Source organism: Misgurnus anguillicaudatus, chromosome 24 (assembly GCF_027580225.2).
Source record: "Misgurnus anguillicaudatus chromosome 24, ASM2758022v2, whole genome shotgun sequence".
NCBI lineage: Eukaryota > Metazoa > Chordata > Actinopteri > Cypriniformes > Cobitidae > Misgurnus > Misgurnus anguillicaudatus.
Genome location: NC_073360.2, coordinates 17,279,669 through 17,297,460, shown reverse-complemented (window position 1 = coordinate 17,297,460; position 17,792 = coordinate 17,279,669). Strand labels below are relative to the sequence as shown.

At 37.7% G+C, this 17,792-nt stretch overlaps 1 protein-coding gene across 6 annotated transcripts in view; it reads left to right on the top strand.

Annotated features, from left to right (window-relative positions):
• The window catches only part of ncam1b (neural cell adhesion molecule 1b), a 126,369-nt gene that overhangs the window by 36,715 nt on the left and 71,862 nt on the right, over positions 1-17,792 (top strand). For 3 of the 6 annotated variants that reach the window (XM_055196268.2, XM_055196270.2, XM_073863241.1), the window contains exon 2: positions 14,585-14,659. In XM_055196268.2, the coding sequence (XP_055052243.2) occupies positions 14,585-14,659 (75 nt within the window). Of the gene's footprint in view, positions 1-14,547; positions 14,660-17,792 lie in introns of those variants that run through there. The other 3 variants (XM_073863239.1, XM_073863238.1, XM_073863240.1) reach the window with 1 other exon arrangement.

Below are 17,792 nucleotides of genomic sequence, written 5' to 3'. Positions count from 1 at the left end.
AAACAACAGTTACATTTTTACTTTTACAGAAATTTTTGATGTCTACAGAAACAAAAGCAGTCTTGTATCATAATAGTTACAGATTGTCAACAGCAGTAAAAAATGCATGGTCTGTTTAGTTACATTGTTGCGTTATACTTTACATAATGTGATAATTAAAAGACATTCTGTGCAGAAAATAATAGCACATTGTAAACAGGACATTTTGTACATGATCATTATGTAATGCCAAGGCGTTCGCCTGTGAAAGTAGGCGGTGCTAAATTTAGCATGAGACAAAAAAATAGATAGATAGAACTAGATTTCATTTTCATTTTGAGCCAGGTAATATATTTTATTTGAGTAGGTTAGTAAATTATTCATTAAATCTATTAAGCAATAAAATGTATCGACCCCCAGCCTTGACTAATAGTGAATGCTGTCCCTGCTTGCTCTCTTCCCATGGTAAGCCTTTCCAGTGGTGGGTCATTGCATCCCATTCACATAGATTTTACGAGCCGAGAGGGGTCGGGGTTTGGGGGGGTTTCCATGGTAACGGGTAGCGGAGACGATCGGCGTGGTTGTGGCATGATCAGCAAGCAAATGCGAGCCTAACTTAGCAACCGCTCGCAGTCTGACGGTTCGCCCAAGATTGTCCCCCGTATGCAAGCGACTGAACGCATTACGTAACATCACTCACTGGATTCATCACGCGCTGCTTCACACAGCCAGAGCAGAAGTGTTCATGTATTATTTTAAAGCAACAAAACATAGTCTCAAACGGCTCAGCCGGTAGCTTCCCCATTTGGGGAAAGGGTAACACCCACCCCAGGGCTTCAGATAAGTAGTTTGTCATATTCTCCACGCAGTCGCATCTCTCCGGTTGAGGTGCCGACTGTAAACACACAGCGGTAATCTACTCAAGCTGGCCCATGAGTCAGTGTACTGTGACAGGTGTCTTACACTACAGTACAGTAGCTATGGCAAAAATAGCATCGGCTTGACAACTGACTGTGCAAACCGCAAAGCTTGCTGTATTAACACGTCAACACTTTGAACCGAATGATAACACGATAGAAATTGGTTTAATTATGTTGAGAGCCGCATGCACACGGCGGAGGCACAGATGTGGAAAACACTTATTGAGTTTCGACTGTACTTTCCCCAGCATGAGTCACAGATTGACAGACCAGTTAAGTAAGAAAATGTGAGAAATGCTTGTAGATTATGTTTGTAAATAGAAATTCAAAATACAGAAAGAAACATGAAATAAGTAAGTACATTGTGATTAACTAGATAAAGACACACACTTTTTCATTTGGAATGAGGAGCACTGATGAACTGTGTACAATAAGACCGACAATGTCTATTAGGAAAGTTAATAGTATAGATATTGATTGTATATTGACTCTGACTCTGCCGCAAGTGATTCTGTACCGCTAGAACCAAACAGAATTGCAAAATTTATTACATTTCTAAAAGACTCGCTTTTTCGTTTACAAAACGGGTAGTCCCGCCCCAAACTCAGTCAATTGATAGAGAAAGCTGCTCCAAACAAAACCACAAGTCAGTCACAGGGACAAGTGTAATATTCAATGTAATTATAATGATAGTGAAAAATAGGGATGGCATGTATGTCATTTTTTCATTTGGATTAATGCATAGGTCTGAAAAACGAGTACTCCATTAACTGGGAGCGGGGCAATCAAAGGGGCGGGGCGTATGCGTCATGGTGAAAATTTAATATTTTTAAGTAAAAAAATCAATTAAATTTAATTTTGAAGAAACTATTACAGAAAAATTAACACATACTAGATTAATAATGAATGAAATGTTTTAACAGAAACCTCTAACAGGAATAGCTGCGTGATGAAGTGAAACTAAAGGGTTAATAAACACAAACTGAAGCGATTTCTATATGACGCACTCTACATAATATTAACCCTTGATACAACATAAATGTATTATACAACATGCATATGTATGCTCAAAATGCAAGACTTAAACTAAGTTATGTACTGGATAGAAAGTCTACTTCGCTCTAGACGCGCAAATGCATACAAAATGTTCAAAACTAGACGTGATAGACGCAATTTTGACCCCTCAAACACGGCTGCTGTGAAACCACGATAAGCCTTTGCTATCATATTAGCGATTACCTGTGTCGTGTTGTCCTCTCACCTGTTCTCAGTCAAGATGTAACGTTAATGCTCGTATCGCTCTCTGGTATCTCTTGAGATTTGATGTTTAAATATGAGATGATATGAGGGAACTTGTGACGGCATTGTACATTTTACACCTGACTGACTGTATTTTTGTCTCACCGAAGTGAATCCAAAAATTATTGCATCCTTTTAAAACCAAAGTGCCTCCTTGATGTTAGGTGTATTCGGCTACACAGCGCTGCACGGATCAGCGGGATGAAACTTTTTAATCCTGAATGGTACTGATGTCATATGCCGGTCTGCGCAGCTTTCGTCGACGTCAAACACAACGTCAAACACGCACCCAGTCTTTACTGCAACAGGCGCTTGTAACATTAACCAGATATCCAAATGCCGCCATAACCACAAAAAAATAAATGAACCCACACGGTCATCGTTTTCGTGATCTATTGTCGATGCCACGTTCGAGTACTCGAGCAATCGATTACTCGTGCCCATCCCTAGTGAACAAGTCTTGTTGCGTACATACCAAAAGGAATTAACATATTTGCACGAGTAGATTACAAACAAAGTCAATCCAAAGACGCGAATAGATGTGAATTCGTGAGGGGTGAAGAGAATGATGTAAATTGGGTGCCGCGATTGCCACGAATGCGATGCGTACACAGCATTAGTCTTTAAGCTTTGTTATTTTAGTAAAGTGTTAATGACCTTATATATTTAATCTATACTCTTTTTATAAAAATACAAACAGAAAATACAGGAAATATGTACACAACATGTAAACCAAATATTTTAAAATGTTCTCAATTTTGGCACATCCTAAACCATTTTGGAGACTGAAGTCCTGTATCCTTTAGATTAGATTTAGAAATGGTTTTATTTCATTTAGGTTTAAGAGTGCAGGTTCCTGCCATTGGTCAAATGTAGGGGGAGCTCACACAAAATACTTTAGCCTACATTTTATTCTGTTTATAATACTATAAACTAGGGATGCACCGATAGGATTTTTTTGGGCCGATTCCGATTTAAACAGACGAATTCTGGCCGATACCGATGCCGATACCGATATTAAACACTTGTATACAATACTATACAGTTGGTCTATTAGCTAGTTTTTTACTGAACATGGATTGGATCTAATTAACATTCAACTGACCAACATAATAAGAGAGGCACAAATTAAGCTAAAACAAATATAATAAGACAGCATGACAATCTTCAAAGGTGGTTTTTGCTATTCAGCATTTATTTTATTAACAACATCAACTCATTTTTTACATAAAATGGATTTCTTTATGCAGTTAATTAATAAACAATCGGTATCGGCCTTTCTCGTGCTATTGCTGATATGCCGGTTTCAAATTCATCAAAAATCGGCCGATAAATATCGGTGGCCGATACATCGGTGCATCACTACTATAAACCCAATGATGACCTAAGACTTTTGCACAGTACTGTATATTAATTTCCATCCATCCATCCAATCTTTCAAATTTTTATTGTTTTATCACTATTGTTGTTCCCTGGGATCGAACCCAAAACTTTTGCATTGCAAGTACAATTCTCTACCTGTTGACCTACATGACCACTATTCAATTTCTGTGTGTATAGTATAGGCATAAATGAAGAAACCCATTGCTAACCCATGCTAACTGTAAAGCAGTTAGCACATTTTATGTGTGGCTTTACAAAAAATAAAATCGATCACGGCGTCTTAAAGCAGTTGTTAAATTCCTTCTTTGTAAGCATCCTTTCACAACCGCCTTTTGTTGACAAAACAATTGACCAGCCGTGGACTGAGCCGAGCTGATTGGTTTGTTTTCCCAACACCCCTGTTCCCTCAAGAAAAAGCCCAATTTAAAGTAAATGTACCATTCTCTAACCTTTTCAGTCAACGAATTTTACTTGTTTGTGGCTTTGGTAGAATGGACTCAACCTGGGTGAATGGAACAGCAGGGTGCCAACAACACTGTTGTACCCATGGGGCCCTGAAATTTGACTGTGTCTTAAAATGCCACTATGTAAAACAACATCCCTACAGCTTTGGGAAATAAAAGGACACTATACTCTGAATGTTTTGCAGTGCTGTGCACAGAAATGCCATTGTTTCTCTTCGCTCTCATTACATATGTTACATAGCCCGCGGCTTCGCACGGATGGATCGCTGGACGCCCCTGCCACTCAGCACATTAACATACTCCGCACACGCTCAGTCTTCACAACACGGGATGTCACGTTGCCAAGCAACAGCGCCACATCACATACAGAATGTTGTGAGTTTTTTTTTTTTTTTGAGAATCTCAGTCACAGGAAAAGGTACAGCACCTACACGTCAGAAACATCTACCATCGAGTTCTGGGAGAAATGTTGAGCAAATATCACATCTTATGTGCTCGGCCTGAATTATCTTTGTTTGCTTACTGTGAACGCACCGTAAAGCCTGAAAGTAAGTGCAGAAGCGTGTGAATAAAAGAGGATGAGCGTTGAATTCACGGCATCCAAATAAAAAGCCCCGTAATTGTGTTCCCTCTCTCTCCATTATCACTTTTATCACAGCCTTGAGATTCAAAGGCTTCTGAAAACGTTTTCGAGCTCTTTCCAGCAGTTATCGTTTTTTCTGGATAACATTTATCACTTAAAATGACAGCCGTGGCGAGAAATAAGACATTCATTGTGGTGAATCTGGGTTACATCAAAAGCCCATAAAGACAACTTATTAAAGACAAAACACATTTGCGCTATTCATTTGTGGTTTGAAGAGATCAGAAGTATGGTTAGAAAGTCGTCATCCTCACACGCTGTGCTGAAATCAAACTTCACCATAATAAAGCGCTTCAAAATTGGACAATTAATCAGGCTAGAAAATTCGTTTTTTTTAAACATGTCATTTGCAATAAATGTCTAAGATGCCTAAACCCCCCTTGTCTTAGCTAAAAATTGACTCTTGGTAATCTTGCAAAAATTACAGTTTCTCATTGCGTCCAACTAATGAGTCTGAGCTTTCAGTCATCAGCATGAGTACGAGTAGTCTTGACAGCTGTTTACCACTATAGCTGGGTAAGGATTTAGAAGGCACCTGCCTTACTGTTTTATTCATGCCTTTGTCCCTTTGCAATAACAACCAAAACTACTTGTTTGTGTCTGCGGCAGATGCACCATAAAAATATGAAGAAAGTAAGAAATAGGGATGAGTGATGTCTAGTGGAAATGTGGGATTGTGTAGTTCATCTTATTTATCTTTCATTTTGGTATTTTTAGCATCAGTGCTGTTTTAGCATGCTGTGCTTTACCTGAGAAAAGTGATTTTTACATATGGCTGCAACAACGAATCGATAAAAAGTTGTCAAAGAATTTAATTATCGATAGTTTTATTTTGTGCCACCATACTTATTTGTGTAACTACTCATGTAACAATCTTTAAATAGGGAAAATATGGAAGTGTTTGGCGGCTTCTAAATTCATCCCTCCTTGGAGCCATATGAATGAATGTGGCTAGGCCAAATGCCAACACCTTCACGACGCGCTGTACTAAGATTAAAAGTACACGCATAGACAAAAAAGTACAGTTCTACATGTTAATACCCTAATTTAGTGCCTTATTTAGTTTTAACAAGTGATACATCTGAGTAGCTTTTATTTAGGTTTTATCCGATTAGTTGGTTAATTAAAAAAAAAAATTGCTTGATAAATAGATTATGAAAATAATCATTAGATGCAGCTCTATTTCAAATTCGACTTTTGAAATGATACCTCCTTTTTTAACTGTTTCGATCCGTTTAGCAAGTAGTGTTAAAGAAATAGATCGCTCAATTATTAAAATTTTCTCATAATTTACTCACTCACTTTTATGCCATGCCATGTGTTTGTGATATATGATTGATATATGACATATCGTTCACACAGTAAGCTCAAAGTTTTCAAAAGTTTTTTACAAACTTATCTTTTCTAAGAAGAAATATATTAACCTGAGTAATCTGGATTACTTTAACTCTTTCCCTGCCATTGACAAGTTATCTCGTCAATTAAGAGAAAACATTTCCCTGCCAATGACGCTTTCCTGATGAGTTTTTATTAGGGATGCACCGATACCACTTTTTAAGGATCAAGTACGAGTACCGATATTTTTTCCCTGGTACTCGCCAATACCGATACCGATGCTTATTGTATTGAACAAACACAATGAGACTAATCAACATATCAGCATCTATATTTTTAACAACTTCAACTCATATTATGAAAAAACAAATCATTCTTATGTGCTTATCATCACAAATTTTCAAAGCCAAAATTTCACAGTGTCCAATAACCTCCAAAGGGCAAAACCAAGTACGTAATGCATGTAATTTTTACCAGTCTGTCACAGAGCTGTCAAAGGGCTAAAGAAATCACAGAAAACAAGACAATCAAATGTGTCATAAAGTACATCACGTGAGGTATCGGTCTTTGGTATTGGGGTATTTTTACGAGTACAAGTACCTGAACTTGGTATCGGGCCTGGTACCGACACTGGTATCGGTATCGGTGCATCCCTAGTTTTTATGGTAATCTGTAATTCTGCTATTATCCACTAGATGGCTTACCCAATTTATAAAAAACTGAAGCAATTTATTAAAACATTAATTTTAAACTGTATGTTTTGAAAATCGTTCTAAATCTGATCTCTAACAAGATTTCTTTAAAAAAATGCAAATATTTCAGCTTTTTGCTCCAAATTTTGTATTTTTGAAAAAACCTACCCATATTTAAGAGGCTATAAAAAGAGAACAAATAAAGATAGGATGAAACATTTTTTTCTTGTGTTGTTTGTTTGTTTGTTTGAAAACAGAAGGCCTGTTCTTTTATTTTATATTTTTGTATGTTTATATATTTATATAAGAAAATTTTCCTGGAAGGCATTTTGTGGAACTTTAGTGAAAAACACAAAAAATGCTGGCGGGCAACTTTTTAAAAAAAGGGCTGGCGGGGAATGAGTTAATGACCGATGTATGTACTTTTTGGAATATGCGCATTATTTGCCCCAGTCGTGTCTGCGCAAGTAAAAAAACTTGAGCGAGTAATTCCAGCCCGATCTCACAAGAATTCTTACATATTTTACGAGGCTAATTCGTATAATTCGTACGAAGTCAATTGTACAAAAATGTACGAATATTATAAATAACGAAACCTCACCTCTAACCTCAACATCACAGCGGCAAAGGTAAATTGTACAAAAATGTACGAATGTGGTCATACGAATTAGCCACCTCATAAAATACGTACGAATTGCCATGAGATAGCGTTGGAAATTCATGTGATGCGTCAATACGCAAGTCAATCAGTGAAGAGCTTATTTACACTCAATGAACGGTTTGACACATCCAATTGAAACAGAAAATGAAACAGACCATTGTTTTCATTAAGTAACCCAGAGCGAGTAACGCAATGCGATAATTTGCTTCGCTTTTGGTGCGCACACAACATAATTAGCTAAGTCTGTTACAAGCAGAAATATAATCTTCCCTTGTGTTTATTACAAAATCTACCAAGTCCCTCAAACCATTTTTTAATCAGTTTGGAGTAAACATTGTATTATTATAAAGAAGTGTTCATTACATTTACATTTTACAATTTTGTGTACATTCAATTTGTAGCTTTAATTTGAATGTACTAATCTAATACTGTTCCATTATAACCACATTCATTTCCACACTGGAGTCCAAATGTAATGCAGTGATCATTTGAAACAGTCCCTTTACAGTGAGAATGGAGCATTTCTACACATCATTCCCCCATTGCTGAGCTTCAAACTGCTCTTATAGTTTCTCATCTGTCTGTTTTCCTACACAGCGCTACTAAACGCTTGATTGCACAAGTGCCTTAACCCCCCACTCATATTCCCTTTGTGTTTTTCTCTTTTGTCACACAGTTTAAAGAAACTCTTCCCCATGGGGGGTGGTAACCTACCCCCGATACCGCTGTCAGACCGTAGGCAGTGCATTTGAAATCCAGATCTAGTCATGGGCGGCATCGCAACGGCAGATTTTGTTCCCACCACCTTATGAAATAGCCTGCGGCAAAAACGTACCTAATGTAGAGGAAGAAGCTCCTGTTGTTGAGCAGGCCTTGTAATTTCATCCCGGTGTGTTATAATGAGCTGCGATGAAATTAGTATTGTTAATGTTTTGCCGAGTGGTCATTGTGGTTGTCACCATTCGGGAATTGTTTCCTCACCGCACAGTTTAACTGGGTTGCATTATTATGTAAGATGAGTATTCATTTAAATGGAATCACAAAGCAGAAAGAAATTGGTTTCTGATGCATCCAATGATGTTAGTTCGATTTCTTATGAAACGTGAATGATAACATAAACGTGAAAAAGTATGAAGCTGCTGCCGTAACCCCAACCCTAAATCTAACATCACCGGGGCGAACGCAGGTCAAACTTGAACGTACAAATAAAATACAATTGATGATCCATCTATTTGCTGTATCCATTTCACAGACTTACAATCGATGTACGACAATACAAAATAAAGTTATAACATTAGATGTGTAATTTATGTCCATTTAAACTCGGTTTAGTCAGCTAAATGATGGCTCCATCAAATCATTGTGTAATAAAAAAAGCATCTCTGTGTGTTATTGACTATTTTTTTTCACAAAGTGACAAGTATGGATCCAGATCTAATCTTGCTAAATACGTTATACAGTAAATGTGCTGTTCGGTCGTTTCATAAAAACGGGACAAATTCCCTTTTCACAGGTGGGGTTCTCCATCTCCAGCAGCGATACCGAAGAAGAGCCGCCTGCAAATATCCTCACTGCTTTACTTACAAGATATGATGTGACAGTTGTGCAGAGCTGTTTGCTTACCCGGAGAAAAGCTAGTACAGACATGGCAGATTTCAAGCAATACGACAGATCAAGTGCTGAAATTAAAAACGGCATTCAAATGTCAGTAAAGAGCACATTGACGTTGTTTAAATGTTTTACATTTGCGTCATTTTAGATGTAATAACCAGATGGGGTGAGATGCACGTTGTGTGATTGGGCGGGTGAGACTGAACCAAAGAAACATCCAGCTGTAGATGCATGCACATACTTGGTAGTGTATGTGTATTCAACACAATGGTTACACATCTTAGTTCTGTCACATAAAGCTAGTTTTACCCCAGAAATGGGGTTAGCTGAGATGAGAAATGAATTATATTGTATTGCTAAAACAGGCAATTTTATGCTGTCAATGGTGTTTCACTGTTTCACAGGAATTTATTAGTGTAAAGTGGCCTAAGTCATGTACTGTGGCCAATCGCAACAGCTGTGTGTGAGTTAAAACTTAGCAAGCACTAAGTAAAACATATGCACTAAATAGTTTTATGGTGCACCATTAAACTTACTTGATGCATAACTCTACATGTAAAGTAAATATTTACGAAAGCTTTCGATCAGAAGTAATGGTTGGAATCAAATATATTTACATTACATGTATATTTATGCATTTCGCATACACTTGTATCCAGTGGCGAGGCTTCATAATGGCCAGGGTGGCACTGGCCCACTCAGATTGATGGCTGGCCCACCCAGTCAGAACAGCGGAAAAAACACGCATTAATTAAAATAATCTCTTTAATAATAATTGCTTGAATACGCATTATTCAGAAATAAATAACTATTTATATAGAGAGAGTTTATTATTTGTTATCATTTTAAACAATTTGACAGCAATAAGCAGTTTTCTGTGCGCACAGATGCACACACATACTCAAATGGACACACGTTTTTAGAAAGCACGCAAACACAGAATCCACACATTTTCCACTGCAAGGCTGATAACAGAACTCTTTAGAATGTAGACACAAATGTGTCACTTGGTAACACAAGAGACTACTAGCATGAGATGTACATACAGTACCAACAGTATTGAGTATGGAGGACAACCAAATATTGGTGTTATTAGGGCTATTTATATAAAGGCTATTTGTATTTCTTACTTGATTTTTACATGCTAAAAAACGAAAAGGACACAACTCATTTACTTCAATGACACGCACGCTACAGTATGTTGGATACAACCAGCAACCAATGAGTGGCCACTCCTGAGCGGCTACGTCACTACACGCATTTGGTTAGACAACCATTCCGAAAATTCCGGGCCAGTAACGGTTTGTAGCCGTGCTGAGCCAGGCTCATGTCGAAACATAGCGTATTGTTAGGAATTTCACAATTCGATTCGATTTCGATTCTTGCGGCTTCAATTCAATATTGTTTTATTTGCTTAGATATCGATTTAGTAATAAGTCAATACATACCTGAGTATATTTTTACTAGGGCTGTGTATCGCCAACAATTTCCCGATACGATACGTATCCCAATACAAGGGCCCCGATACGATGCGCATCACAATACAAGACTATTTTTATTATTATTACTATCTGTTTATTGTACATTGAATAAGCAGTGTTGTAACAGTTGTGGTTTTGCCATTCATTTATTAGCTTTTGGGGTAACATAGAAATACTTAAAATCCCAGAGTTAGTACTTAACTTATATGTTTTTTTAAAAGCAGTTTTACAAAGATGGTGCCTTACTCTAGGCATTATATTTGTCTCCCATTATTCTATATCTATAAAATATATCTATAAACATGCAGTCAGACTTAATACTATTTAATAGAAGCTCAATTCAAGTTTAATTCAAGCTCTTTCTTTAACTGCTGCCAAAACAGGACATCGTCAGACAAAATCACCATACATTTACATTGAGGCTGTACTGATGTTGCTCTTCTCATCAGTGTTGTTGCATTATGAGCGCTTTTTTTATTTAAAATACGAGTGGTAGTTTTATTGTATATCGCGTATAGCGCAGACAATTTGGTGCAAATTTGGAGAATACACAGTTGATGTTACACAGAGTTACGACAACAAAACACATTGTAGGGAGAGGAGAGAGCTTGCACACAGACTCAAAACAAGAGAACGAGTATGTGTGGGAAACACTACTGCAAACCTTTCGTTTAGTCACGATGAACTCGATCATCCGTCTTCTCTGTCAGTAAATCTGTGACTTTTGACATTTATGCGAAAAAGAAAGTACACGGAGGGACGCAGAGTGAAAATACTTTTCACTGTTATGCGAGAGAAGCGCATTGCACGCAACATGAAAGAGGGGTAGGAAGGGAGACGCACTGAATTAAGCCGTTTTAAATAGTAAAATGTAAATGGGAATCATGCTGTTTTGGTAAAGCGTGTCTTGTACAACGCTGACCGCTCTCACTAGAGTGTTGCCCACAGCGCCGCCACTGCCCAGTGGGCTGAATCGATTCATAGGATTTGTTGTATCCATATTGAAATGAAAAACAAATAATTGCAATGCATTGATGGATCAACATTTTTACCCAGCCCTAGCTCTAACCATTCCAGACCATTCTAAGAACAGTTCGGCATGATCACGGTGGTAAAACGCTCTATGTATATATATTAGGGATGTCAATTTATATGATTCCCCATATTTGATGATTGTTTAACCCTCATAAGCCCCAATTTTCCTTTTAAGAAATTAAAAGCGTGATTACAAAAAAATATATACATTTTTAATGATACAAACAATATATCTGTTTTTTTTGGGATTTCCCATCTATACATTAATGCTGTGTTTTGGGAATTTTTGGGAAAAATGTAAAATATAAAATTTTTTATGGAAAATGCACCTAAATTTGATTTAAATTGTTTGTAGATATTGATCAAGATGTTATGTGTTAAATTCGGCCAACTGGTGTTTAGAAAAAACATAAAAGAATTACAGTTCAAAAATGTGTTAGTTAAGGTGGTAGGGTTTGGGGGGGTTCTTTGTGCGGCAGACTACAGACTCTGTACTACATTTAACAATTTTTTATTAAATATAAAATATAAATTGTATTACTAAAAAAGTAAAGCCTTTTTATTACATGTGATAACAGTTCTGGCCTCTCGTAAATTCTTCCATTCTTATTTAATCCACAATATACACACATTCATACTTTATCTTATAAACATCTGTTGTAAATAATCTAAATTTCATTTTTAAATTAAGATGGCATAATTCACCTAAAGTAAAGTAGTTTGCATCTCTAGGTTTGCTAATTATCTGTATTTTTTAATATAAGGACACATTTTCTGTAAAATAGCTTTGAAACAATATGCATTCATGTGTAAAGCACTATACAAACGGTGAAACATAGTGAACATAAACTCCTGCCTTCTTTTATTTAATTGGTTGGAATGCTTCTAAGCTCTGTAATGTGATTGGCTGGATTTTGGTGTAACCTCAAGAAACACCGACTTCTTAAAACTTAAAATTCTTGCTCAGTCGTGTAATTCGATTGGCTGTGAACTGCGGCTTCTGTGAACAGAAACTTTAATTTTGATTTGTCAACATTTTGACCCTGATGTGCGCTGTTAGATCACTGCACTAAGTGACTGTGTGTTTTGAAGGAGGCAGCAATGACAGCAGACAGCGAGTTACAAGTGGGTCCAAATAAAAAACACAGTGTTGTAATCGTTATTTTCATTACTCTATAACGTACGTGCATTAAAGCAAACCGTCCCACATTGCCATGCGGCCCACTGGGAAAACTCTCGGTGCTCCAGATGACCAGTTCGCTACTGCGTCCATATAACCTCTATACGTAGAAAAAAATCTCACCGGCCCACATAAAAAAGTGGCACGGCCCCTCTGACATTTGCCAGAATTGTTCAGACAGCGTCAGTAGATCACGTCTCTTTCTTTTCTCATTTCGGTCGTGTGGTGCGTGCCCACTCGCGGTGTGAAGCGCGTCCGTGCTAATCTCCGATTGACGGCCTTTTGTGCAGCGGATTTTTGACCCCAAGGGACTTATAAGGGTTAAATTAACGATCAATCAGTCGAAGAATCGTTAACTGTAATAGTGCAATAAACCTTTACTGCAGTGGCATATACCCAATGACATGAAAGTGTGTGTAAATGGCAAAACACCAGCTTCCTCATGCAAATACATTTTTTTTTGTCTAAATAACATGCTAGTGGGATTGTAAAATGAGTCAATGTAGTTGGTGTTTTGATTAAAACCTAAGTTATATGGTTGTGGAATGGCATGAGGGGGAGTAATTAATGAGAACATTTTTATTCTGGGGTGAGCAAACAAATGACGTAACTGAATAAAGTACAGAATAAGTTGCAAACTATCTAAACCTCTAGTGTGGACCTTACCGTCCAATATAAGTAAGAACCTACAAATGGCTGGTGTAACCCCACCCTTTTTCCTTTCACTGTGACCCCTTTTTGCTTCATTAAAGTGTTCCTGGCATTTTTGTCTGTAACAGAAGTTAAATGCTGTAGGCAGCATTGTCCTTATAATTATTTAAAGAGATTTAAAGCAATGGACTTGAGAGATCAGATCTCTGTGACTCTTACACACTGTGCTTTAATATAAACATGCATCTCCCAGCATGCTCTGCTAATGAGTGGCTAATTCATTAAAAAATAACCTCTGTCCTCAGCGTATCACTTGATTTGCCTTTAATCTGCACATTTGGCAATTCCGTTAGCGTTTTAAAGTTATTATTTCGCCTTAATAATGTTTGAAGAGAAAATTAATGTGAGAAGACACAAAGAATGAATGGCCCTTCTACTAACAACAACAACACATCCAATACTATCGATCGATTATGCTGATCTAATTGAAGTTTACATTTGCCCGGGTTTGGCTATTTATTAAATTACCTGAAAGACAAAAGGCCACCATCTGCGCGCTGATCAATTCTGTCTCTGGTCTGCTCCTTTTGTCTGTACTAATTTCCCTAACATCTCCTGTGTGCAGACATACGGATGAGCAATGACCTCGGTCGAATCATTGGCCAACCCAACTGGGTTTTATCTTGCTTCAATTGAAACATATTGATCTGTTTTTGCTCTCTGTGTTTTTAAAGAAAGAAATTGTTGAAATTTATGTGCAGACATATCACTTTTAAACCTAGCTAAAATTTTGAAAAAGGGTGTGAATTCTTTTTTGTAGTAGGAATAAATCTCATTATGGGATGCATTTCTGCCATATTGTTATATGCGCAATGATACAGCCATCAGACGCGCCTGGAAAAATGCAGTAAATGAAAGCAAAAGGTGATGTGGCTGAGCTGACAATAAACTTGTTAGCATCAGTGTCTGTTGTCGTCTATCGTTCAGTCGGATCAAAATGATGCGCTGTTGTGTATCAGAGAGGCTCCTGTCATTGAGGTTTCCATAGTTACACGTGCTGCTGTAAGTGCTTGTGTGGAATTAATGAAAAGTGCTCTGCATCTCTCTGCGCTGTTGCATTATGCATGCCATAAAATGTAGTTTAAAAAGTTTCCTGGTTGTGAAATCTCCACTAATTCTGATGCTGTACTACTGTAAATGTATTTTAGTGATGTGTTTATTTATACTAATGCTGTTTTTTTCCTCCTTAGTTGCTCTGCAAGTTGATATAACACCTTCCCACGGTGAGATCAGTGTGGGGGAGTCTCGATTCTTTCTTTGTGAAGGTAAGTTTACATATTGAATCATACTGAATTAATAAACATATTCAGCCTGTATTATGATGATTAAAATAAGTCACTGTTTTGAGGTTTCTCTAATTCCCTAATGTTTCCTAAATCTTTGATTATAGAGGTCAGACGTGAGAAAAATATCAGTATACTTTTCTGTTTTAGATATACAGTAGGGAATATACTGTATATACATTTGTAATTGATGTGACAAAAGCACACAAGTTTTTGGGAAACAACATGCTTTGTAGGATTTCTGTGAACTGAAATGCATAAGCCAGAAGGTATGGCTCTTCAAAGTACATCAAATATTTTAATTTTCGTGTGCACATTTATGAAGAAGAAACAATGTTATGGATGTGACATTTCTCTTCTATGGAGATTTCAGTATGGCTACAAACCGGGTAAAAACTTAATTTTCATGGTAAGGTTGACATTTGCACCTAGTATTAAAGGTCCCATTCTTTTTGAAGCTTTGATTGCATTTATAACATGTTTATGATTCCCGTCAAAAAAAAAAAAAAGCAGTATTTTTCACACAATATAGTGCTGTTATCACTGTCCTAAAATCGGGCTGAAATTTTTTTCTTGTTCTGTGAAGTCCCTCCTTCAGAAATACGTATCGAGTTCTGATTGTGTAGTTTGGTTATGTGTTGTGATTCGATAGCAGCTTAGCTTAGCCAGAGCCGTTTGAGCCGTAGCTGGCGACTGACATATTCCTGTGGGCGGAGTTTAGTCAAAAACTGTTTTATTGCCATCATTCAATCGGGAAGTAAAGGGCTGTAGTCCAAATCGGCCGTTTGCTGTAGGCTTTAAAAGGGGAATTCTGTTAAAGAAAATATATTGCCTGGCAGTGAACTTTGAGCTTTATCATTTTGCAGGTATTATTTATGCTATTACAGCAACATTACTCACTAACTAAAGTTTAAAAAATAGGATCAGGATAAACGGGACCTTATAGATGCATTTTGGTCGATCGGATGACAAGTGGACGACGCCAAATACAGGTGTATATGGGGTGTAAAACGTTACTGATCTAATCTGATGTAACTGAGGGGCAACCTTCCATCTCTTTGATGAAGTCAATATGGAAGTGATTTAAACTGCAATTCATTGACTGGCTGCTTAAGGCTGGCTCCAAAAAGGAGTCAATTCCCATAGACCTCCATGTTAAAATACCCAACTCTACAGTAGAAAATAATATGTTTACAGCATGGTACAAGTGTTTTTGGTCTATATAGCTAATTTTGCCCTTCATGACAACTTTGAGCGGAGTGAATCTTTTGTAACTCGTCCATTTAAATGATATTAAGCCTTAAACGTCTGCATAATTAAGGGTGTGGCCACTTGAGTGAGGGGTGAACTGCCACTGTTGTCACTAAAGTCGAGATAGGCAGGCATGGTTTCAGCAACCAGTCACCTCAGCTTCACCCATGACCCGCCATTTTACCCATTTTTGGTTATATGCGAGTGGTGAAGATGGTGATGGCAGGCAACGCCTACTTTAAGCTTCAAAAACGATCTGCACAAACCAATGGGTGACGTCATGGACACTTTGTCCATATTTTTTTTACAGTCAATGAATGTACCGAGCACAATGTTTTTTACATTGGACATGAACCCACAATGTTCAGCACGATCTATAGGCTTTTGTTGATAAAACTGAAGTGGCTGCTCCCCGCCTGTTTCAAATGTTTCATTTTGCGAAAGTTGTGTGATTTTATCAATTGCTCTGAAATCTGAGAAAGCTCTTATACAGCGGGAAAAATAAGTATTTGACACATCAGCATTTTTATCAAGGGTATTTGACACAAAGTGGGCTATTGACACAAAATTTCCACAAGATGTGGCCATCAAGCCAAATATGGAATTCATACAAAGAAATCAGAACATTTAAGTATACAAGTTGAGTCATAATAAATAAAGTGAAATGACACAGGAACTAAGTATTGAACACATGAAGAGAACAAGGTGCAAAATGGCATAGAAAGCCAGGAGATCACCTGAAATCTGTCAGTATTGAGAGAGAAACCCTGCCCCCTATCAATACTAATTGATATCAGCTGCTTTAGTCCTAATTGATGGCCTATAAAGAATTCACATTACCCAGGAGGCCCGCAGGAAAGACTTCATGATGGGTAAAAGCAAAGAACCCTCTCAAGATCTTCGTAATCTTATCGTTGAAAACCATTTTGATGGGAATGGTCATAGGCGCATTTCCAGAATGCTGAATGTTCCTGTGAGCACTGTGGGGGCCATTATCCGGAAATGGAAGGTGCATCACTTCACCATAAACCGGCCACACTCAGGTGCTTCACGTAAGATCCCTGTCCGAGGAGTCCAAAGAATAATCAGGAGAGTTCGCCAAGAATCTTTCAGGCAGAACTTCAGGAATACCTTGCATCAGCAGGTACTGTTGTTTCAAAGAAAACTATAAGCAATGCACTGAACTGCCACGGCATCCATGCACGCTCACGATGCAAGACTTCATTGCTGAACAAAAACCATGAAAGAGCACGAAAGAGCATTTGGAGAAGCCTGTGGATTATTTGGAGACTAGTATGGTCAGATGAAAGCAAAATTGTAGTTTTTGGCAGTCATTCTACACACCATGTTTGGAGAAGAAATGACACTGCCCAACACCCCAAGAACACCATACAAACAATTAAGTTTGGAGGTGGAAGCATCATGGTTTGGGGCTGCTTTTCAGCAAGGGTACTGGCAGACTTCATATTATTGAAGACAGGATGAATGGAGAAATGCACCAGGACATTCTGCATAAAAATCTGCTGCCATCTACCAAAAAGCTGAAAATGAAAAGAGGGTGGACATTTCAGCAAGACAATGATCCCAAACACAAGGCAAAGAAACAATGAAGCGGTTTCAAAGACAGAAAATGATGCTTGAATTGCCCACTGAGAGAACTGAAGATCAAAGTTCATAAAAGAGGCCCAAGGAACCTTCAAGATTTAAAGACCATTTGTGTGGAAGAATGGGCCAGAATCACTCCTGAGCAATGCAGACGACTGGTCTCTCCATACAAGAGGCGTCTAGAAACTGTAATCACAAACAAAGGCTTTTCTACAAAGTATTAAATAAAGTGTGTTCAATACTTATTCCCTGTGTCATT